General features: G+C 34.6%; 1 protein-coding gene across 2 annotated transcripts in view; it reads right to left on the bottom strand.

The window, feature by feature from the left end:
• Positions 1–25478, bottom strand: part of VMP1 (vacuole membrane protein 1) — a 116547-nt gene that overhangs the window by 47717 nt on the left and 43352 nt on the right. For both annotated transcript variants that reach the window (XM_012770917.3, XM_012770984.3), the window contains exons 6-7: positions 23032–23199; positions 12705–12836 (exon numbers count right to left, since the gene is read on the bottom strand). In XM_012770917.3, coding sequence (XP_012626371.1) covers positions 12705–12836; positions 23032–23199 — 300 coding nt within the window. The remainder of the gene's footprint in view (positions 1–12704; positions 12837–23031; positions 23200–25478) is intronic.

Genomic DNA, 25478 nt, shown 5'->3' on the forward strand with positions numbered 1-25478 from the left:
AGAAACTATGTGGTAACTGTTAGGCAGGCTGGTATCCACTCACTCATATCAGTACCTGCCTAGCTCATAGTAGAAATAATAATGGACTCTCTAGCCCAACAAGAACAAGTACTCTAGACACTCAGGGAAAATAACTTAGTATGCAAGATTTATTAGAACAAAGGAAAGGATACATTATACAAGTAATAACATTTTTCTATTTTTCTCTCTTTTTCCTGTATGATGCCAGTATCTTCTTATCTGATAATTACTGTTTCACCAGAAAGAGTACTTCCCAAATCTTAGTTGATACTAAAGCTAAAAAAAATTGCCTTTCATTTTTAGCACTGTATCATTGGTTGGCTTTTGTTATTAAGTAAGTAATGAATAACATATTTAATAAATTCTCAGATTCAAACTTAAGTAATACAAACAAAAAGTATATGACAATCTGCTATGTATGAAACATAACAATACTACTAGTCTATGGGGAAAAATGAAAACTGTCAAATTGGTTAAGATGAATGTGACTTAAACATCCAAAACCAAGGCAGTATGGAATTTACAAAACTGTCAGGGACAGAAAACTTAAGAGACTGAAAACAAAGGAAAAAAATAAATAGGAACTTTTCTATTAGGAGACACGTATATAGTAGGATTCTTTTCTGAGATAGAACTAATTTTACTTAACATATTTAAAAATGGCCCTGGAAAAAGAAGAAGAGACTTTAAGTTCCAAATCTATAGTTGAAATTATATCTAAAGCAGAAAGTGCCAAATTCATGACAATAAACTGAAAGACCTTGCACACTTACGCAAGCATGAGAAATGGCAGGTCAGTCTGAATAAAGATAACAGTAATTTAGGGAAAATTTATCTAAATATAAAAGGATAGACTTTAAGTTATGAACAAAGAAAATGGAACCAGGAGTAATCTTAAAACTGTTTATGAAAAAGTCAGTAAAATGCACTGCCAAACAGGTCCATAGTTCTAGAAATCTGAAAAATGAGTATATCAACGTGATTGTCTCTGGAAAATCATGTGCAGTTATGATAATTTCATGTTAGGAAAGAGATAAAAGAATCAGGTGAAGCTCTATGGAAAAAACACAGTGATCAAAAAGATTTGGGGGTGGTTAGATATAAAAAGTAAATAATTACTTTAGAAGGACTGAAGGAGCAAGTGATATCTATAAAACTATGAAAAATATCAAAAGAGGAAATAGGAATGTTTCATAAATCTTACAATACTAGAATGAGAGTATTCTTTATAATTTGAGCAAGGTAAATTTGAAAAACAAAGAAATGAAAGCAGTGCTTTATGAAACAGGCTATAAACTTACTAAAGTCTTTTCTACAAGATGTAGTAACAATATAAATTTTTACAAGTTTGGATAAGTTAATTGATGTAGACTCATGTCAGAGAATGGGACAAAGAAGTCTAAAGTATATTACTACGTGTGAGGGAAACACTGAATTAATAATCATGATATACAGAAAAAATTAGCCGGGCATGGTGGCACATGCCTGTAGTCTCAGCTACTAGGGACGCTGAGGCAGAAGGATCGCTTGATTTCAGAAGTTTGAGGTTGCTGTGAGCTAGGCTGACGCCATGGCACTCTAGCCAGGGCAATGGAGTCTCAAAAAAAAGAATTAATAATCATGCTCACTTAATCTCTACACAGTGCTTTCAATTAAAAGCGTGACAGTATATATTTTACATTGTAAGACTCAAGATAGGAAAAATGGGAAGGAGATTCTATTTAGAGAAATCTCCCTAAATACCTAGCAAGGAAGAACTGTAGATTGATCATGACAAACTAAATATCTTGGCTAACTAGAAATAAAGCCACATGTACAATAGGAAATGACGATGATAGTTATTCTGCTGTCCATGTCTTCCATTAAACTCTGATTTTGGGCTAGCACCCCTGGGAGCACTCTGTAGTTATAACAGAGGGTGAGTTTGTATTTAGCATGTTACTAATTTCTAAACTCATGAGCAAAAACACAGAAGCATAAATAGTCTGTTGGTCTAAGTTTCAATGAAAAAGGGACCTCTCTAAAGGCATTTTACAAAAGGTATTTGAAATACAAACCTGAAAAAAACCCTTTATAGTTTAACAAAGGTAACCTAATCCTTACTGCTTTTCCCCCCCTCCATATCTGTAAACAGGTGCAGAAATGAAAAAGAACAAAGCAGACATATCATAAAATTATATTCTACTCCAATGTGCAAAGCAAACTAACAAGAAAAACCTTAAATATTTATTCTTACTTTGCTTTGATAATGACTAGGCTATATTAAAAAAATTATTTTCATGCGCTTGCTTTTGGTAGAACGACTAGGTTGTATTAACCTCTTATTTTCACTTGAAAATCATCTGCTTTCAATTAGAATTGCTTTGTCATCAAAACAGTTTTTTTCTATTTTTGATCACTGAGAGGGAGCATGGCTAGAACATAAACACTTTTAAACCTCCATCATTCTATATTCTTTCCAGTGAGGAATAACTAGCTCAAAATGTTCTAGAATGCTTTTTTTTCTACATATATTTTGTGACAAAAAAGTAAGGAGAATAAAAATAACTTTTAGGAGGTTGAATTTAAATGTTTTCATTACATTTATTTTTAAAATAAATGTCTGGCTAAAGATGACAAGACTAGATACAGAAATGAACATGTAAAAACACATGGCCTCAGGAATGCACAATGAACAGAGAAGTTTCCAAGTGGCAATTCATTCAGCAGCTTGCATCGAGTTGCAACTATCATTCCTGTTCAGTTAGTTGATAATATTGGAATGGGTTAAAGAAAGAGAAGAGCCAGAAAAGGAAGACAGATTAAAGTCTGGGAGTGGGATGGTGAGAGAAGAGTTCAAAATAAAATAAAAGCTTCCTGAGAAAGCAAATAAAGGGAGGCATGAAGAATCCCACCATAAATCATGCTAAGTGTGTTTAGAAACTACAACTACAGAACTATTGTAAGTGCTACCCTTTCTTGCTGAACAAAATGCAAGCAGTGACCTTTGGTACCAAAATTTAAGTGTGCTAATAGCCAAAATACCCTGCACCAGAATCCATCAAAAGACCACTTGAAATTGCTTAATTTTGATGTTACTTTGTGGTAAAATCATGAGCCAGCTATGAAAGAAGATCTAGCAGGCCTGCTGTTTCAAAAACTAAAGGTTATTGGGTGTGGTTGGTAGATTCTGAAAGGAGAAACTACAGTAAGCCTTGGTAGCTTTGACAAAGCCTTTAATGATAAAGAAATGTGTTTAACATTTGTCTCTAATGTTCACTATGGTACAGTTTATCAGTTTAACTCTTTGCAAACCAGCAAGAGACCCTGAGAGCAGGATGCTTTTCTATGGAACTCCTGACGCAACACAAACCATAGCAGTTACTGCAAAGCTTAATGCAAACTCTCTAGAGTCCACGTTGACAAATTCTTTGACAAGCCCTGTGGTTACAGGGAAGCTGGTTTCACTCTGACTCATTCCTGCTCAAACAGTTTACTGGAAATGAAGGGGAGGGGGAATTTTCAGAGAAGTCATGTGATGGCCAGACAAACCACAACCAGTAAAGGTTCAACAGAGTCAAAAACAGGTCCCAGCAACAACTGACACCCAAAGTGTTCAAATGATACTAAAGTATATGAAAATGAGTTCTGTTTGGTTTCAGATCATCTACACTATGAACTCTTTCATAAATCTGTGTATATAAAGGAACAGATACTTCACAGGGGGAAAAACTAGCAGGCATTAACATGATGTAGGAAACTGCAAATACTTCATAGGAAAATGTGCTTAATAGAGAATAACATAAATGGAATCCTAAAGCACCTTAGTGTGTAAATAATCATTATCAAATGTTTTCCGATAGTCTCGAAACTCAACTGATCAAACACATATCCTATCATTATCAAAAGAACCTTAAAAGAACCACTCATTTTCACCTTGTACTTTGAAGGAGACGTTGAGTAGGTGAAGATTTATTTTATTTTACTACATAAAAAGAAAAGGCACTGGGCATAAGAATGAGAACTACCATTATAGCTGATGAACTTTCTTTGGTTCTAAATGTTTTCATTAATCAAATAATGTCAATAACTTAAAATTTCTCAATAGAATAAGGAACATATTCATCTTTAAAAAGTTTTTTTTTGGCCTTACATAAGCTTAATAAAAACTATTTAAATACTGTAGTCCTAAATAGAACCTAAAAAGGTTCTCTTAAAATAAGATTAAATCCAGAAACCATAAAATAGCCTTTGAGGAAATGCTCTACCTAGGATGGTCTGCAGACTCATGAATGATACCTAATAGGAAGAAAAGCTACTCAAATTAAAAATGCAAGACAAAACTTTTAAAAGGTGAAGTTTTAAGACATTTATTTCTTATCGTTTAATTTGTTGTTTTACTCGATGTAAATTAAAATTTACAAGTCACTTAACTTGAAGTCTTTTATATTATCTTCACCCCTTGTTCTTGGACAACTATTAAACTCAAAGATTCAAAACAGTTAAATCTTATTTTTTAATGAAAAATATTTTATGTTTACTGCATTTTACATTTTATTTTGCAGCACAGTAAGACTGAATATTAATAAACATGTTACACATAATGCTACATTTTTTCTTGATATTTCATCATTTATTCAAACTATCTATTGTATGAGTATTATGTACAAGACCAGGCAGGCATTGTTGAAAATACCCACATTTTTGAGGCCTCTTCTCAAGGAGTTTACAGACTCCTGGGAGAGATAAGAAAAGTCCATAAATAGTTTTAAAAGAAGGTAGAACGTGATAAGTGACACAAGAAAGATACAGCTGGGGTGCTATAGGAATTCCAAAGAGACAATTTGAGAGGAGGAGTGAAGATGAGGTGAGGGTAGGAAGGGAGTCATAAAATACCTCATGGAGAAGCCTATAACACAAACTTAAAAGGTAAGAATAAATGAGAAAAGTGGTCATGAAGATGGGAAGAAATGACCCACTGTAGGCAAAGTTATGAAAAGGAACCACATGGCTGGAGGTGGGGGGGGAGAGGAGTTGAATTATTCCTATTCATCAGAGCAAGCAATTTTTAAACTTAAAAACTTCAGAGTTCTTTATTTAAAAAAAGTCTCTTTCACACACACACACACACACACGTTTGTTGTTGAATGGGTATTCTAGCAGTTTCTTAAAGTTCAATTGGAAAACTATCAATGCAGAGGATAAAAAAATTATTAAAGAAGCCAGGCACAGTGGCTCATGCCTGTAATCCTAGCACTCTGGGAGGCCTAGGTGGGAGGATTGCTTGAGTTCACGGGTCCGAGACCAGCCTAAGCAAGAGCAAGACCCCTCTCTATTAAAAACAGAAAAATTAGCCAGGTGTGGTGGCATACACCTGTAGTCCCAACTACTCAGGAGGCTGAGGGAGGAGGATCCTGTGAGCCCAGGAGTTTAAAGTTGCAGTGAGCTATGATGGCACCACTGCACTCTAGCTCTTGTGCCAGAGTGAGACACTATCTCAGAAAAATAAATAAAATAAAATAGTTAAAGGGAGTTAAGAATTACATGTAGGTTGGGGCCAAGAAATGAAGGAAATTGGGTTGAATAGTTTCCATTTCACTCTACACATAACTGGGAGCCATCAAAGATTTTTGAGCAGCAAAGTTACGTGAACAGAGGTATTTTTCAGAAAATTATTTTTGTTATTCCATATGGGAAAAGAATGGAGGAAAAAAACTGGCAGAGTATACTTATTAGGAAGCCACTGGAAATTTTGAGATAAGGGTTGATAAACACCTGAACCAGTAGTGGGAAGGGAAAGGACAGGGCAGATATGAAGATAAAGTGAAGGTAGAATCTACAGGCCTTAAAGAATGACTGGGTATGGGAGGTAGGGAACGAGTCAGATGACTCAGATTTTGACCTGAAGCGACTGTGAGGATAGTAATACCATTAACAAAAATCCAGAACAAAGAAGGAAAAGAAGATCATAAAGAGAATAAACCTTGCATTAAATAGTGCATGAAGGCCAGGAGTGGTAGCTCACACCTGTAATCCTAGCACTCAGGGAGGTCGAAGTGGGAGGATCGCTTGAGATTGTGAGTTTGAGACCAGCCTCAGCAAGAGTGAAACCCCATTTTTACTAAAAATAAAAGGAAATTAGCTGGTAATTAAAATTTTTAGAAAAGAAAAAAAAATTATTTAAAAAAATTTTAAAAAGTTAAAAATTAAAAAAAAAAGAAACAGTCCATTAAGCAAACAGCTATCTAGATCTAACTTTTACAAATGATGCTAGAATTGCTCAAAGTTATAGGAAGCGACATTCATGCACGTCTACCTCCCACAGACATCTAGTCAAAACATGACAGAAAGCCAAGAGCAAAAGGAAGTCAATTTAGTGGAAAAATACTGCCTAATCTCAATACTGTACTCATGAAAATAAATCAGGTATCATAAAGAATCAGAATACAAATAAATGTTTGTCATTTTTTTCCCTTGACTAGAATTTAAGCAAATACTTAGTTTTAAAATTGTTACCTCGTAACAATTTCTTAGTAAAATCACATATACCCTTTAACCTAGTTGGAGGGCACGTGGCAAAGCAATGGGAGCCAAGTTATTTTTTTTTTCTTTTCCTGCTGATAATAGGAAAAGTAAATTCATTCTTAAGGGCTTTACTTTCAAGAATAAAAAACATATATTGTAACTCATTCTCAAGGAATCTTAAAATTTAAGTTCCCTCTTACAGTTATCGATTTTACTTACTTGCTGTTTTAGCTATAGTTGATCCAACTTTTCCATATATTATTGCTCCTATCAAATTGGAGGTTTTACAAATACATGTATTTGGGAGTAAATTGTAGCATCAAAGTCAGGTAAACTTTGGATCCTTGCTTAAATGATTTACTATAAGAACTTCTAAATTACAACCATTAATACATGACTAAAATGATGTCCGTAAAGGGCAGCTTACCAAATAAATAAAAACTTAGTATCATTTAAATACACCATCAATAACTATTTGCAAAGAATAATAAGAAAAAAGATCTAAACTGCAACAACAAAATATAAGACAAAACCAATATATTAAAATCACTTAGAGGGCCGGGCGCAGTGGCTCACGCCTGTAATCCTAGCACTCTGGGAGGCCGAGGCGGGCGGACTGCTCAAGGTCAGGAGTTCAAAACCAGCCTGAGCGAGACCCCGTCTCTACCATAAAAATAGAAAGAAATTAATTGGCCAACTAATATATATAATATAAAAATCAGCCGGGCATGGTGGCTCGGCTGAGGCAGGAGGATTGCTTGAGCCCAGGAGTTTGAGGTTGCTGTGAGCTAGGCTGACGCCATGGCACTCACCCTAGCCTAGGCAAGAAAGCGAGACTCTGTCTCAAAAAAAAAAAAAAAAAAAATCACTTAGAAAATAGCGTTGGAATAATATTCAATTAATTATCTAAAAAAAAAGAAAAGTTAGATCAGTACATCATATCACATGTAAAAATACTGTAATGGATTAAAGATTTAAACATAAAAGAATAAAACTATTAAAGTACTAAAAGAAAATACAGCTATTTACTACATAATCATAAATGTTCAGAAAGATAATCTAAGGCATTACTTTAAAAGAAAAAGTCTAAGATATTATAATAAAGAAAATATTTAAACCTCTTACACAAAAAGTAAATTATAACAAAACATACCCAGTAAATGACATGGGAAACTACTAGGAATTAGGAAATAATACTGGCAGCATGTGACAAAGGGTATCTTCTTAAATATGCCAATCAGCAAGAAAATGAAAAATGCACTAAATATAAAAAATAGATATATGAACCACTTAGATGAAATTCTTTTCTTTTTCTCTGTATTTTCAGCATTTTATTATAATAAATATACTTTGTAATCACAAAGAAAGTTGTTATAAAAAGCAAGGATGTGGAAAATATTTGATGATATGGATAAATGCTCACAGTACATTTTTATATTCAAAATAAGTCACAAAATAATAAATAATATGCTCTCCCCTTAGGAATATAAATATTATAGAGAGAACACCATAGGGCACCTACCAATTTTCTACAATGAGCTGTATCACTTAGTAATAAGAAAATTTTTAACATCAGTATCATATCTATGATATATAATGTGAAAAAGGAATGACACTAAAATTTATGATTCTATTATAGTTTTTTAAAAAAGTTATATATGCAAATAAAACAGTCTGCAATACAGTGATTATCAGCCTGCTTTGGGAAGGAAGTGTGTGGGCTTTTACCTTTAAAAATTTTTTTTTTTCTTTTCTTTTCTTTTCTTTTTAGGCTAGTCAGGTGAAATAGTGGGAGTGGAGCAAGCAAAAGAATCTGTAACTGATTTTGATCAATTAGTTATGAGCACCACTGTATGACTTTCTTTCACTTTTTATACTTCTGGAATGTAGGAATCTTATTGCTGTAAGTGCTTGTGTAATTAAAAACTATGCAAATTTGTAAGAAATAATATGAACAAAGAGCTTAAGACAAATTTGTGATTGTTTTTAAGATAGTGAATTTAAAAGTAAAATGAGAAAAAAGACTTTTAAATTGTAATAAATTTATTTGCATAATAAAAACATTAGAAACAAAAACATGACTATATCATGATGGTATATCAAAACAACTGAAATATAATAGATCTTACTTGGATATAGTAATAGTCTACAGTGTTAGCAAGGAAAAAATAAAAATAAAATAAAATAAATTTCTTTTTGTGAAACCACAGCAAGAAACTCTTCCTTGAATAATGAAATAAGCAAAAATTAAAAATCCTACACAACTCATCTAAAACTGGGAAAAAGAGTGTAAGGAAAAATTATACCCACATACACTGAAATTTATAATAAGCCACAAAATTGATGGACACTAGTGAAAAAACCATGAAAGAGAATAAAGAAAAGAAAAATCAAATCAAATCAAAATAGGAGAAAAATTTTAATTAGTTCTTCATTTTTTATTGCATTAACCTGGATGAAAATGTTATACTGTGGTATGACTGCTCCAGGTTTTGGTTCTGAGATTCACTGGCTGTGTGTTCCTGAGTGTGTTCCTGAGTGTGTTTCCTTATTTAAATCAGGGATAATATCTTTTACTTCACAGTTATAGTGAGGTAATTCAAGTACCTAATACACAGATTTTTATTGACTACAGAAAGAAAATTTCTTTCTTTCTTTCTTTTTTTTTAACTTTTATCCTCCCCCCCCCCATATTAATAGAGATGGGCATAGAAAGAAAATTAATAGGGAAGACCACAAAGTTGTCACAGATTAGTTATTCTCTTCTCTTTACTCATGATACTTCACCTAATTATTTTGTATAATCAGTTGACAGTATATATCATTGCATTTTGGAAAAAAATTTAAATAAAATATACATAGAGTATATAATTTCTGACTTAAAGGACATGAAACAGAATGTGTACATTTTGTTACTTGATTTTTCAATATAAGCAAATATGAAATTAGGGAAAAAGAAATGTATAGTTTATCCTAAAACAGTGACTGTAATTACTGGCTTTATAGGATAAAAACAGCCAAACCTCATAACCAACAGAAGTCTTACATGCAGTCTCGTTTGCACGACTCAAAACAGATGGAAGTGGAATTAAAGACAATCCAGTGAAAAACTAAACCAGAGCCCAGGAAGGGTGGGGTGGGGGTAGAAGGGAAGTTGATTAATGGGTACAAATATATGGTTTGATAGAAGAAATAAGACCTAGTGTTAGATCAGTAGGGTGACTATAGTTTACAATAATGTATTATATATTTCAAAATAGCTAGCTAATTTGAATGTTTCTAGCATAAAGAAAAGATAAATATTTAAGGTGATGGATAGCCAAAGAACATTGATTAGATTTTACAAATTATAAGAATGTATTAAATTATCACATGTACCCTGAAAACATGTACATCTCTTACCCATCAATAAAAAATAAAAATAAAATACCTAAAAACAACAACAAAGAAACAAATCAAAAAAGTAACTAAAATAATCAGGGCTATAGGACATGAATGAAAAAGATTATTAGCCTAATAGTAGAGAAAGACTAAGAGAAGAAATGGTCAGTCTTTAAGAGCTCAAATTATACAGATAAGAGGAAGTATGATTTACTTTTTCATTAAATTCTAGATCTCAGTGTTTGCAATTGAACTTCTGGATGGCAGTAAGTTAACAGAATGCATTATTTATAATCCCAAAATCAAAAAGTTGCAAAGAATAAAATGAGTCTTCCAGTCTGATGTAGCCAATGTAGGGAGTGCTTTGGATGGGATCCTTGAAAGATAAACACATGGAGACAACGTACTCATTGCACATCTGAGCAACCCAAATGACTGTTTTTCTTTTAAACCACTAAACATTGGGGTAGTTTGTTATTTAGCAATAGGTTAATGGAATACCCTGTCTTAAAAATAACCCCAAAATATAGAAACAGAAACATGAACTGTGTTTTTGGTGAAACTGGCATTAATAAATGATGATAGGGACAGATGGAAGAAGATTATACCTCAGAGTCTGCAAGGGAGGATATGGAAGAACAGCAAAGTAATTCACACCACAGAACCCCAAAAAGACTTTTCAGCAGAACTGCCAGAAGAGGCTAGCATAGGGCTGAAAACAAGGAGATCGTATAAGAAGTAGATTCCCAGGTCCCACTTTTACGTAGCGCAGCCAGGCAACTCCCTCCACTAGCCCCATAGGAGATATCATATATAGTCTCCAGACAAAGTGAACCAAAGGCTCTGGGCTCAAGAAATATTTGTGCTTGTGTCTGGGCAGGTATCCAGAGATTGAACCCAAAGTGAGTTAAGTGAAATTCCACACACTAAATGGAGATCTCCAACCACTCTTCCCAAGCCTAGCTTTAGAATGCCAGCAATAAGGCTTACATAGATGCTTCCCAACATACAATGGGGTTATATTCCAATAAAACCACCATAACTTGAAAATATTATAAATTGAAATGCATTTAATACATATAACTACCAAACATCATAGCTTAGCCTAGCCTACTTTTTTTTTTTTTTTTTTTGAGACAGAGTCTCACTTTGTTGCCCAGGCTAGAGTGAGTGCTGTGGCGTCAGCCTAGCTCACAGCAACCTCAAACTCCTGGGCTCAAGTGATCCTGCTGCCAGGTATGGCAGCTCACATCTGTAATCCCAGCACATTTGAAGGCTGAGGTAGGAGGATTGCTTGAGGCCAAGAGTTCGAGACCAGCCTGGGCAATATACTGAACCCTTATCTTTAAAAAAAAAATAAAAATTAGCCAGGTGTGGGTAGCACACACCTGTAGTACTACCTACTAAGGAGGCTGAGGGGGTTGGATTACTGAAGCTTAGGAGTTGAAGGCTGCACTGAACTATGATGCTGCTACTGCACTCCAGCCTAGGGAACAGAGTGTGACTCTGTCTCAAAAACCAAACAAATAAAACCAAACAATGTTCTCAGGAATTTTCCTAAGAATAAAACACCTACTCTGTAACACTGAGATAGAGGTTGGTACACAGATTGTGTAGAGTGATTAATCTGGTTGAGGCAAAAGCTAGTTTGATTTGCTGCACAGTTTGAAATGTTAAATATTATTTAAAAAGAAAAGTTCTATTGCCAAGTATAATACTACATATTACTTACTAGTACAGCTCTTTAATAACTACTTAAAAATTCAAAATAATTCATATATTCCTTCAACAAACATTTCAGCATCTTTGTGCACTGTGGGAGTATAGAATGATGATGAAGTTACAAAGCTGCTTTCAACAGGGGAAATGTCACTACAGAAATAGCCGTATTATAAGGTTTCATTAGAGAGATACAAATCAAGTTGTATGAAGTTCACAGAAAGAAGTTTAATTTTACTTATTTATTTTTATTTTATTTTTAATTTTTTCCCTACCCCCAGAAGATTAACTTTAGATGAAGTGAGATAGTGTTTTTATGAAGATTGCCTGCAGAATGTAGCATTAAAAAAATCTTGATAAATGGGTAGTGTGTGTGTGTGTGTGTATATATATATATATTTACGAATAGGTGACATTTATAAGTTCTCAGGGGTAGAAAATGACTTCTTGCAATCTTGCTACTAAATTTGTTTGGAAAAATCTTTTCCCTACTAATAATTACATTTATCCCAATTGTTCTTTCTTAATTAGCACTTTCCAAATTATTTTTTTCCTGTAAACATGATGAACTATATTTGATGTTATTTTAAAAAATTAATTAAGAAGTTCTATTATGGACTCAGATCCTAGTCTACCTATTTGTCCCCTTTACTTTTTTAGCAGTCTGCTTGGGAATACTTATAAACACATGGAAAAAGTGTGTTTCAGCTGCTTAGCATCACTGGGAACATGAAATTTATCATGGTTTCTGATAAGGTGTTTTTAACTTAATTTGAGCTATCTTATCAACTTTTGTCTATAATTTTCTATTGTGAGATCAAGATTATTATTATGGTTATATTTCAGCTTCTCTGAATATTCTATCTCAACTCAAATTTCACTTTTTAAAATTTTTAATTATTCTAGGTACATAATAGCTGTATATCTTTATAGGGTACATGGGATTCAGACATATAATGTGATCTCCCTCAATTTTTTTAGTTTGACAATTTTCTTCCTCAAAGTGACTATCAACAGTTTTACCTTTTACCTCTTTAGGGATCATTAAAATGTTCTATTTCTTCCCCTACTGTGCTTACTTGTGCAGTCTCTGCATGTTCCAGCATCTCTTCAAATTCCTGATACTCTTCATCATCTGGTTCAGCACCTGAGAGGCGAGCGGCTCTGGCCATGAAATATGGAGGCAGCTCTCCAATTGCTGTACCAATACCCTAGGTGAAAAAGCAAAATACTTACACTCATGTTGTGATCTCAATACAGTGACAATGAACAGATTAAATCTATACTTTTCTCTATCACCCAAAGCATTTTGAGATGCAATGTACTGGGAAGAGAAAGCATATGCTACATAATCAAAAGAGTAAGAGTTGGAATCCTGGCCATAATTCTGACCTGTATGATGCCAGGCAAGACAATACACATAAAACTCTCAGTACTTGGCACATTGTAAACATTAAATTAAGGTTAGTTCTCTAGCACCATTACTTAGACTCCTTTTTTTTTTTTTTTTGTTGGTCAGTCTTCCCCTTACTTTCCAATATCTAAATGATATGGTAGTAAGAATTCACTAGTACAGTTGTTAGATAAATATTCCCTAGGAAATCTTCTGGAATTGTGGATGTTGCTTTAATCTCAATGCAACTTTTTTTGTGTTCAGTTAAACTTTTAACAAATTATGGTCAGGAAGCCCCTTGAAAACAACATTAGGATGGGTAAATCTTCACTACAGGAAAAATGTTTATTTCCTCAGGATACTGAGTGACTCATGTTTCAGTCACTTTGTGGACTTTTGTTTTTGAAGATAATTTTTTTTTTCAATCAACTTAGGACATAGGTATGAAAACAAAGGTTAATGAACCAGTAACTTGGTTTAGACTTAAATGGCTTAAAAACAGGATAAATAATAATGCAACAGGCACATAGTCTCTAGGGAAATTTTCAACTTTGAGACACATACTGAGAATGAAAAAACCTTGCTAGTTCTAAAAAGTAAGATTAAGTATTTCAGTTTGCTCTGTCCTAAGGCTTTTTCCCTAAATGCCTTGAAAAGAATCCCCAAGAGACCTTATCAAATTCAAACATTTGTGTTCCCAATGTGTGGAATCAAGTGTAACTGCAATATCCACATGTGACATAAGAGCTTTGAAAAAGAATACTTCAGTGTCAGAAGAATAAGACTATATTTATAAAATTAAAAAACAGAAGGGAGGGAAGAGACATGTACATACATGGATATAGGAATAAAATACAAATCATGTATTGCTAAACAAGAAAACTTAATGTTGGTCACCTTTGGAGGATACTAAAGAACCAGCTTATTATTTAAAAAATCAGTAAATAAAGGGAAAGAATCAAGCATTTATCCTTTTCCCATATGAATTATATATCTCAGGGTAACTAAATTCGTGATAAGGAAAAGTTGCTCTTTAATAAAAGTATTCCAGCTGATAACTAAGGGAAAAAAAGCATAATTGGAACACCATTTTTAACCCCTAATAAAATAACAGACTTATATAATGGGCCATAAATGGTACTAATATCACAACAAAAGAAAGACAACCGGATATTTATTATGCCTCATGATAGAAATACACAAGGCTACAAAGTATATTCCTGTAAAAGAAATAAGAACAAGAAAAAACAACTTCAAGTCCTTCAGTCTATCAAGTCTCAGGAAACACAAGGAACATGTTTAAATTACACCAACTAGAATATAATCACTAAAACTTAGACTTTGGAAAACTCTATTTGACAAAGCAGTTTCTTTAATATAAATGTGAAAAGAAAAACGAAGAAATAAACATAATGAGGAAAATCTGAACACCAACTGGATAATGGATGGACTTTATAAAACTAGTGTAATTTCTTTTAGGTATGATAATTATTTTAGGTTCTAGGGCTGATATATTTACAGATGAAATGTGATATGATATGTGGGGGTCTTCTTCCAGATAACTGAAGTGGAGAGTGAGGAACAGTATAGATAAAACAATATTAGCTGTGAGTTAATATTAGCTTTGGTTGGGTGAGAGTATACTAAGTTCATTTAATAATTTTCTGTACTTTGGGGAAAATTTTCTGTAATAAAAAGTAGGAAAAAAAGTAATTACAACATTTTATTCAACACATGAACTTCTCTTAAGTTCAAATGTTAAGTCAAATGTTTAATTGCTCTGAAGGCAATCATATGATTCAAACTCATGACAAGTTTCCTTAAAGTTAAAAAGGAAGTAACACAATGGACTGAAATTAAATCAAGAGCTATGTACTGTCTTATACATAGCTACCATAATTACTGTTATATTCAATACTTTAATTCTGCTCATGTTTTCCCATATTAGCAAGAAACAAGAATGGTAATCTTGAGTTAGTATTCTATTATGCAATAAAATAAAAGATAAATATAGTCATCTAGGTAGGTCTTCTAAAACATATTATATCCTAGATACAGAAACTTATTTAGTAAGTTATCTCAAATTAGATACTGAAGTCTCACTTTTATAAAACAATTTTATAATTCTTCATAAAATTCAAATATGTGACATTTGTATAAAATTCAAATATAAAATTCTTTATATTTGTTTATATACAAAACAAAACAAAAACTGGAGGACACTAGAACCATAAACTGAGGTTTAATTTGCTTCCTTATTGCCAAAGAAAGACAAGTGGTATTTTTATTCAGAAAGTTCTACTAAAAACTATCTACTACATACCAACTTATTGCCCTTATGTCTCTGCTTCTTGAACTGGAGAAGACATCAATATGCACAAAATATGCAAACCAAGTGATAAACATAGTATCATCCAGAGTATTGATTTTATTCAAAGATTTTAAGAAGGAGAAAAAATTTGAATTTTTGTGCTTTTAAAAAGTTTTGTTCTCAAGGACTGTATTTGTGACTAATTGAAGAACAGGTTATTTTAGTTTCTGTTCTGTGGAAAGTATAAAGCATTCCAAGAAAGGGTTTTAATGTAGATTTTTTTTTTTGGCATCCCTGCTGTTGATTGCTAAATGTAACAGTCTGATCATGTCGCTGAATAAATGTAACTTTAAAAAAAAAAAGTTTTGTTGGCCAGACATGGTGCCTCAAGCCCATAATCCCAGCACTTTGGGAGGCCAAGCCACTGCATTCTAGACTGGACAACAGAGCAAGATCTATCTTTTTTTATTGTTTTTTTTGAGATAGAGTCTCTGTCGCCTGGGCGGGTGTCATGGCATCAGCCTAGCTCACAGCAACCTCAAACTCCTGTGCTGAAGTGATCCTCCTGCCTCAGCCTTCTAAGTAGCTGGGAATATAGGTGTGCACCATCACGCCCAGTTAATTTTTTCTGTTTTTAGTTGCTTGGCTAATTTTTTCTATTTTTAGTGGAGATGGGGTATAAGACTCTTGCTCAGGCTGGTCTCGAACTTCTGACCTCAAGTGATTCTCTCACCTCAGCCTCCCAGAGTGCTAGGATTGGCCCCTGAGAGTGCTAGGATCACAGGCATGTGCCACCGCACCTGGCTAAGACTCCATCTTTAAAAAGAAACAAAAAAATTAGTGCACTTACAGTTCACAACTGTAGTTCCAGGGACTTGGGAGGCTGAGGCAGGAGGATCACTTAAGCCCAGGAGCTTGAGGTTGCAGTGAGCTATGATAGCGCCACACCACTCCAGCCTGGGTAACAGTGGGACCCTATCTCTTTTTTTTAAAAAAAGTTTTGTCAAATTGACTCAGAGATAAATCAGCAGCACTGTGCTTTTATATTGAGAAATGAAAGTTTAATGATGAAAATTTGGAGAGCAGAAATTTTTATATATGCTGATGACTCAGAAATTATAGCAGTTTTATATTATCAGTGTTAAATACTCTCTAAACACAAAGTAATTTTTCTATTAAATACTCCAACCACAAATATGAATCAGAGGTTAGATAAGCAGAGGTTTATCTAACCTCTGGAGGACAACCTTGAAACCACTAAGAAATTCAGGGCTCTTACAGCGATGTTTAAAAACAATTATACCAAGCTGGTAAAATCACCAGATTGTTTTGCAAATAAGAGAGAAAATCTGCTTGCAGCTTCCACTCAGGTCAGCTTTTAAATGTCTCTAGAAAGGAATGAAATTCTGACATTATTACAACATTGATAAAACTTGAAAACTTTACGCTAAATGAAACAAGCCAGGCATGGTGGCTCACACCAGTAAACTCATCACTTTGGGAGGCCAAGAAACAAGGATTACGTGAGCCCAGAAGTTTGAGGTTGCAATGAGCTATGATGATGCCACTGCATTCTAACCAGGGCAACAGAGCAAGACTCTGTCCGAAAAAAAAAAAAAAGAAAAGAAAAGAAAGAAAAAGGAAGGAATGGAGGGAGGGATGGAAGAAAGGAAAGAAATAGAAAGGAAAGGAAGAAAGGGAAGAAAAGGAAGGGAGGGAGGGAGGGAGGGAGGGAGGGAGGGAGGGAGGAAGGAAGGAAGGAAGGAAGGAAGGAAGGAAGGAAGGAAGGAAGGAAGGAAGGAAGGAAGGAAGGAGCAAGCCATCTAGACACTAAATGACAAATTCTAGATGACTCCACAGAGGCAGAAAGCAGAATAGAATACAGGCTACTGGGGTGGGGAAGAAGAGGGAATGAGAAGTCACTGTTTAATGAATACAGATTTTTTGTTTGGGATGACAAAAAGTTCTGGAAATGGATACTGGTGATGGTTACACAACATTGTGAATGTACTTAAACACCACTGAATTCTGCACTTAAAAATGATTAAAATGGTAAACTTTATGTTATGTATATTTTACTACTACCACTACCAACATCACAATAATAATACATGAACTAACAGTAATAATTAACTAACAGCTAAGGCTACATAAATAGCCTTAAAAGGTGATGCTTTCTATCTTAAAGTTATCACATATGCTATTTTCTCTTCTGCCCTCCTGCCAATGCCACCCTCACCACCATCTCCCTTTACTCCACATTATCCTTAGATAGATTATCCTTTAGAGCAATTTACGTGCTCTAAAGGCCTATAAGAACAAATTGAAACTGAAGTTGAGATTCTTTACCTTGTAATTGGAAGTACTAGGTATGTTAATGACTTTAATGATTCAATATATTTAGGATAGCGAAGTCTGTAAAGATATTTTAATTTGCAAAGTACAAATTAGATAAAAATTTTAAACAAGATATCTTTTATAATCAAACAAGACACTCTCCTGGGGACAAAAAGAAATGTGGACACAGAAAGAATGAAAACTGTGAAAGGGAAAACTATGAGAATCATGGCCACCATGATTAGGTTCTCCCAACTTCACTACCATTATTCTAGAATTCATTGGCATTAACTGCATTCACAGTTGCGCAATCATCACTATTGGCAATATTTTTCATCATACAAATAGGAACTTTGTACTCATTAAGCATTAACTTCTCACTTCTCATACCCCATAACCTCTAATTTACTTTTGTCTTTATGATCTTGCTTCTTCTAGATCAGGCGTCCTCAAACTACAGCCCAAGGACCATATGTGGGTGTTTTTGCCTGTTGGTTTTTTACTTCGAAATAAGATATGTGCAGTGTGCATAGGAATTTTTCATAGTTTTTTTTAAACTATAGTCTGGCCCTCCAATGGTCTGAGGGACATGTACTGGCCCCCTGTTTAAAAAGTTTGAGGATCCCTGTTCTAGACAGTTCATTAAGTGAAACCACACAATATTTCTCTTTCTATGTCTGGCTTATTTCACTTAACATAATGTCTTCAATGTTCATCCAAATTGTAGCATTTATCAGAAAGAACTTCTTCCTTCTTCATGGCTGAATAATATTCCACTGCATGTACACACCACATTTTGTTTATCCATTCATCTATTGAGTAGCACTAAGTTTTCACTTTTTTGCTACTTTGAATAATGCTGCTAAACAGTGAAGTACAAATATCTGTTTGACTCCCTGACTCCCTGTTTTCATTTCTTTCAGGTAGGAGTTGAACTGGAAGAGAGCCATATGGCAATTCTACGTTTAACTTTTTGAGGAACTGCCAATCTGTTTTCCACAGCAGCTGAACAATATTTAATTGCCACCATAAGAGTTCCAATTTCTCCACATCCTCACCAACATTTATTTTCCACTTAATAAAAAATATAATAGCCATCCTAATGGATGTGAAGGGGTATGTCCTTGCAGTCTGGATTTGCATTTTTCTAATAATTAAGGCTGTCAAGCATCTTTTTTTTTTTTTTTTGAGACAGAGTCTCGCTTTGTTGCCCAGGCTAGAGTGAGTGCCGTGGCGTCAGCCTAGCTCACAGCAACCTCAAACTCCTGGGCTCGAGTGATCCTTCTGCCTCAGCCTCCCGGGTAGCTGGGACTACAGGCATGCGCCACCATGCCCGGCTAATTTTTTATATATATATCAGTTGGCCAATTAATTTCTTTCTATTTATAGTAGAGACGGGGTCTCGCTCTTGCTCAGGCTGGTTTTGAACTCCTGACCTTGAGCAATCCGCCCGCCTCGGCCTCCCAAGAGCTAGGATTACAGGCGTGAGCCACAGCGCCCGGCCTCAAGCATCTTTTAATATGCCTTTTGGCCACTTGTATATCTTCTTTGGAAAAATGTCTACTCAAATAGAGTTTTCTTTTTGTTGCTGGCTTGTAAGAATTCTTTAATATTTTGAATATTAAACCCTTAGCAGATCTATAATTAATAAACATTTTCTCCCATTTTGTAGGTTGCCTTTACACTCTCTTGACAGTGTCCTTAGATGTACAAGAGGCTTTTTTTTTCCCTTTCTTTCTCTCAGAAACTATTATGATTAAGGCTCAATTCAAGGTAAGACAGACATACTGGTCGACATTCCCAGTGTTATGAGGATAATATGGCCTCTTTGAGGTGGATGTTGACTATAGATGTACAAGAGGTTTTTGTTTGTTTGTTTGTTTTGAGTCAAAAAGTCTCACTCTGTTGCCCGGGCTAGAGTGCTGTGGCATCAACCTAGCTCACAGCAACCTCAAACTCCTGGGCTCAAGTGATCCTCCTACCTCAGCCTCCCTAGTAGCTGGGACTACAGGCAAGTGCCACCATGACCAGCTAATTTTTTCTCTATATATTTTTAGTTGGCCAATTAATTTCTTTCTATTTTTAGTAGAGACAGGGTTCTCGCTCTTGCTCAGGTTGGTTTCAAACTCCTGACCTTCAGCTATCCGCCCCGCCTCGGCCTCCTAGTGCTAGGATTACAGTCTTGAGCCACTGCACCCGGCGGGAGTTAATTCTTAATATGGTGTAACGGTACAACTTCATTCTTTTGCATGTGGATATTCAATTGTCACAGAAGCATTTGTTGAAAACACTGTCCTTGTAAATGTGAAAAAGAACCAGCATAATCTGATATGTTAATTTTTTTTGCATGACAAGAGATAGTTACAAAGAAGAAAACAAGAAAAATCAAACAAACATTTGACCAATTAATCAGTATTTACCGACATTCCTATAATATGTGCAAAACTTAATGCTTATTGCTATGAAGGCAACACATTTAAGGTACAATTTGTATTTTTTAAGATCCTAAATTTTTATTTGGGGAAGAAAGCCATTATACTAGCCAACTTAACTAATTTAAGGCATATATAAAGCCAGGCCTAATAAATACTACAGATAATACACACTATGGGAATTTGGAAGAGGTTAGTTATCACTGCCAACTGGGATGGTGTTTTCTTTGCTGGCATTAGTGTTCATCCAGCTACATCAGTAATTTTTTTAATTTATGTTTTAGACACGCTCATTCTGTTGCTCTGGTTAGAGTGAAGTGGTGTCATCATGGCCCACTGCTACCTTAAACTCCTGGGCTAAAGCCATTCTCCTGCCTCAGCCTCCCAAGTAGCTGGGCTACAAGCCTGTGCCTGGCTAATTTTTTTGGCTAATTAGCCTGGCTAATTTTCTTCTATTTTTAGTAGAGACTGGGAGGAACCCTAGATTTTTCTCAAGCTGGTCTCAAAACTCCTGACCTCAAGCAATCCTCCCACCTCAGCCTCCCAGAGTACTAGAATTATAGGCAAAAGCCACTGTACCTGGCCCACAAGTAATTTTTGAAATAATAATAAGAAAAACAGAAAAGTGAATTTATATACACAATCCCTTTTCTAGCATGTTCCAAGTGTCTTCTGTTATTGTAAAAATAATTTTTTTCTTTTTAATGGGGGGGGAGGAAAATTACTCAAGCTGTTCTGTTACTTCCTGTGCTTAATTAAGTCTCTAATAATAATTTTTCATCAAAAGACTAATGTTGTTAAATTTATAAAACATATGTAACTAGTACAATGAATCTGTGTTTCCAGTGTTTATAAAACAGCAACAGGAAACATGACAATTTTTCCTGTCTTTCATAGTCAACAAATTGAACATATGGCATTTCCTTTATAATTCGTTTTTTTTAGACAGGGTCTCACTCTGTCATCATGGCTCACTGCAACCTCAAACTCCTGGGCTCAAGCGATCCTCCTGCCTTAGCCACTTTAATAGCTCGAACTACAGGCGTACCACCATGCCCAGCTAATTATTCTATTTTTTGTAGAGACAGGGTCTCGCTCTTGCTCCAGCTCTGTTATAATTTTTTAAAGCAAAATGTGATTGCTAACACTTACTATGTTTAAAAATTCTGCCTCTTCTGAGGGTATGGTATTCATGTACATTTTGATGAGTTAAGATTTTTAAGTGCTTGGTTCCACAATCTTTAATTTCCTTAGAAATTGCTAGGGGAAAAAAAATCAGAGGAATATAACAAACCCAAATGATGAATTAAAAAAAATTCAAATGATAACAGAAGTTTTTTTTTTTTTTAATTTTTATTTTATTTGTTTTTTGAGACAGAGTCTCACTCTGTTGCCCAGGCTAGAGTGCCGTGGTGTCAGCCTAGCTCACAGCAACCTCAAACTCCTGGGCTCAAGTGATCCTCCTGCTTCAGCCTCCCGATTAGCTGGGACTACAGGCATGCGCCACCATGGCCAGCTAATTTTTTCTATATATTTTTAGCTGTCCAAGTAATTTTTTTCTATTTTTAGTAGAGACGGGGTCTTGTTCTTGCTCAGGCTGGTCTCAAACTCCTGAGCTCAAACAATCCTCTGGCCTTGGCCTCTCAGAGTGCTAGGATTATAGGCGTGAGCCACTGCGCCCGGCCGATAACAGAAGTTTTTAACATACAAATTTTTCCTCAGTGAAGGACTCATGAATGAATTTAAGCAAACAGCAAGAAAAAAAAAAGCAGCTGGGTTCGGTGGCTCACATCTGTAATCCTAGCACTCTGGGAGGCTGGAAGCCGAGGGAGGAGGGTAGCTTAAGCTCAGCAGTTCGAGTCCAGCCTGAGCAAGAGCAAGACCCTGTCTCAACAACAAAATAGGAAAATTAGCCATGCGTTGTGGAGAGCTCCTGTAGGTGAGCTCTCTACTTGGGAGCCTGAGGCAAGAGGTTAGCTTGAGCCCTGGAGTTTGAAGTTGTGGTGAGCTAGCTAAGATGACTTTCTGCACTCTACCCAGAGCGACAGAGTGAGATTCTTGTCTCAAATAGAAAAAAAAAAAAAAAAAAGCTTTGTGTGTGTATTAAAATACATTTGCCATTAAAGATATTATCCAAGAAATGTCTGACTTCACAGTGACTCTGAAAATGAAATGAGTCCTCTAAGAAAACACACAGTATTTTAATCCAGAAGTGAGACATATAACATTTACCGATGTAAATGATTCCCCCAAAACTTAACTATTAATAGCCTACTGTTGACCAGAAGCCTTGCTGATAACATAAACAGTCAATTAATACGTATTTTGTATTAATATGTATTAATACATTGGTATATATATATATATATATAATGATTTGCTAAGTGTTTATCAGGTATATAAACACTGGAACAAATTTTACAAAGTAGTATACAGTTGACCCTTGAACAACATAGGTTTGAACTATTCTGCCTCTCCTTCTACCTCCTCCACTTCTTCTGCCTCTGACACCCCTAAGACAACAAGACTAAACTGTTCTCTTCTTCTTCCTCCTCAGCCTACTCAATGTGAAAACAGCAAGGATGAAGACCCTTCGATGATCTACTTCCCCTTAATGAATAAATATATCCTCTCTTCCTTATGACTTTAACATTTTCTTTTCTCTAGTTTACAAGTAAGAATACAGTATATAATCCATATAACGTACTCCTTTTCCCTGCTGTTGTCTATTTGGCATTGTCACTTCTCTTCTGAATCACATTCACAAATAGGAGAAGCCCTAGAAGATTTCTTCTGCCTTGGAAGTAGATAGTTGGTGACTTCATGAATCATTTACTGACTAAGTATATGTTTGGATTCCACTTCAATAAGGTACAACATAGTATCAAGATGGTGAGGTTAGTTTTAGACAAATATGAAAATGCATATCTTACCCACATGCAGGCTTCAATCCTAACTTTTGAGATTATACTCCATAAAGAAATGGCTCCTTCAATGCTCTCTTCATCTGGACAAATAATCTGATCAGGATAGGGTGGTTCAGGGAAATTAACTGAATTGCATTCATAAGCAGCAAGTGTAACTGAGGCTATATGTGGACCCTATAAAACAAATAAAAAAATCTCTGATGAAAAATATTATTTAAAAAGGAATTATCAATATATAAGTTATTTTACTAGCACATGAATCACTATATAAGAAAAATCTTAGCTTCTGAGGAACAAAATTCTGTCTAAATAAATTATTTCAAAATACAGTTAGCAAAGTGAGAAAATAATCCTTTCCCAGATATCTTCCTGGTTGAGTTTTTTAAATATTCAGATGTATTGACTTATAAATAGAGTCACTCTTTTTAGGTCTACATTTCAATGAATCTAACAAATATATTCAGCCATATAACAACAACTATTCAATATACAGATCATCACTGTGAAAAGATCCCTTGTGTTCCTTTGTAGTCAATCCCCTCCCCACAATCCTAATCCCTGGCCAACCATTGATCTGGTTTTTTATTTATTCATATTTCTAATTTGATAGATAGAATGCTAACTCTGTGATAAACACTTCCTCAACCCCTGCTCTTTTAGGCACAATTTGAGACTATCACTTTTTGTCCTTACATAAAAACAGTTGAGTTGGTGAAATAACTACCTCATTTAACCTTCCCAGTGAAATCCTAAAACAAAACTAAAACTGTGAAAACAGTATCAGTGAGTTTTTCTTTTAAAGTAATCTTTTCTCTCCTCTCTCTACCTCTCCCTCTCCACCTCCCTTCACTTCCCCCCTCTCCTCTTTTCTTTTCTTTTTTTTTTTGAGACAGAGTCTCACTTTGTTGCCCAGGCTAGAGTGAGTGCCCTGGCGTCAGCCTAGCTCACAGCAACCTCAAACTCCTGGGCTCAAGCGATCCTGAGTAGCTGGGACTACAGGCATGCGCCACCATACCTGGCTAATTTTTTCTATATATATATTAGTTGGCCAATTAATTTCTTTCTATTTATAGTAGAGACGGGGTCTTGCTTTTGCTCAGGCTGGTTTCAAACTCCTGACCTCGAGCAATACGCCCACTTTGGCCTCCCATTATTTTTTCTTTTTAAATTTTGAAAAAATGCTGAGAAATTAATTTTTTCTATGGAAATGTTTATTTCTTTGTTCCTTTATTTTGAAATATTACCAATTAACAAAAATCACATAAATTAAAAAGTATTAATTTTTAGATGTGTGATAAAGTCTTAAACACAGTGGTTCCCAAAAGCATAAGATGAGGTGTCTGCATAGAGTCAACTAGGGAGTTGGTTAAAACATAAATTCCTAAGTCCCTTGATAGATGACCTCTAGCATATAGTCATCAGCTGTTAGGAAGAAAAATATGTTATTAGTGGAGTAAAATTACTTACATACACAAGATTTTATTACTAACCGTATTGTGTGAATCTGACCTTTCTGAATCTGAAAGTTTCTATTAAAAATTTCTCCACTGGTTTTCATAAATGAGTCAGTCCCCCCTAAAAGTAAGTAGTGTCTATGCACAAAAGAATCTTTTAAGATCACATGGTAAAAGAATTTGTGGTTCAAAGTATATAAGATGTAATGATGAAAATCAAACACTAAAGAAATCCTATTTACTATCAAGATAACAAAATTTTTTGTTTCATTTTAATACAAAAAAGTTGTTCATAAATCTAAGCTATGTTTATTCCTAAATACAATAGGCAATTTCTGCTAAAATAAAATCCAAAAAATAAAGTTCTACACTTAGCACTGAATTAGTTAATTATTAGGTTTTTTCTGGACCAAAAAAATCCATGTGAAGTTTTAGTCTTTGTTGCTCTTTTTCTTGGGTTTTAATTCAGAAATGCATAAATATTAATATATGAGTTTAGAATAATTATAGAAGATTTTTAAAAGAATGCTTTTGATTATTCAAGTTTCTCAAAAACTATAATTAACCATGAAATCTTTAAGTGTTTCTTCGAATAGTTTACACGTAATAAAAGAGATTTCACAGTTGAGGGAAAAAGTATTACTTTGTGATCCGACAAAAAAAGCTGAGCGTAAAGCTTGTGATATTCAGAATAACTTGCATAAAAAGTGAAATATTTCTCCTCACATAGTTACAACTATCAGATGCAATTAACAAAAAAAAGTAATTTCCACCTTTACTGTCAGAAAACACAAGAGGAACATATGAATGCCAAGAAAAAGAAGAAAAAAATTTAAGAGTTTGTCTACGCTGTCCCAGTGTAACTGTCCTCTTTGACTACACGTACAGGCTACAACTGAACTCTAGAAATAAATTTTAAGTGAACAAAAATGGAACTGCCCTAGGTGCTAAAATAACATTTCTGGGATATACAGGAAGGAAAAAACTATACTTTCATCA

The sequence above is a fragment of the Microcebus murinus genome, chromosome 18, assembly GCF_040939455.1.
Source record: "Microcebus murinus isolate Inina chromosome 18, M.murinus_Inina_mat1.0, whole genome shotgun sequence".
NCBI classification, from domain to species: domain Eukaryota; kingdom Metazoa; phylum Chordata; class Mammalia; order Primates; family Cheirogaleidae; genus Microcebus; species Microcebus murinus.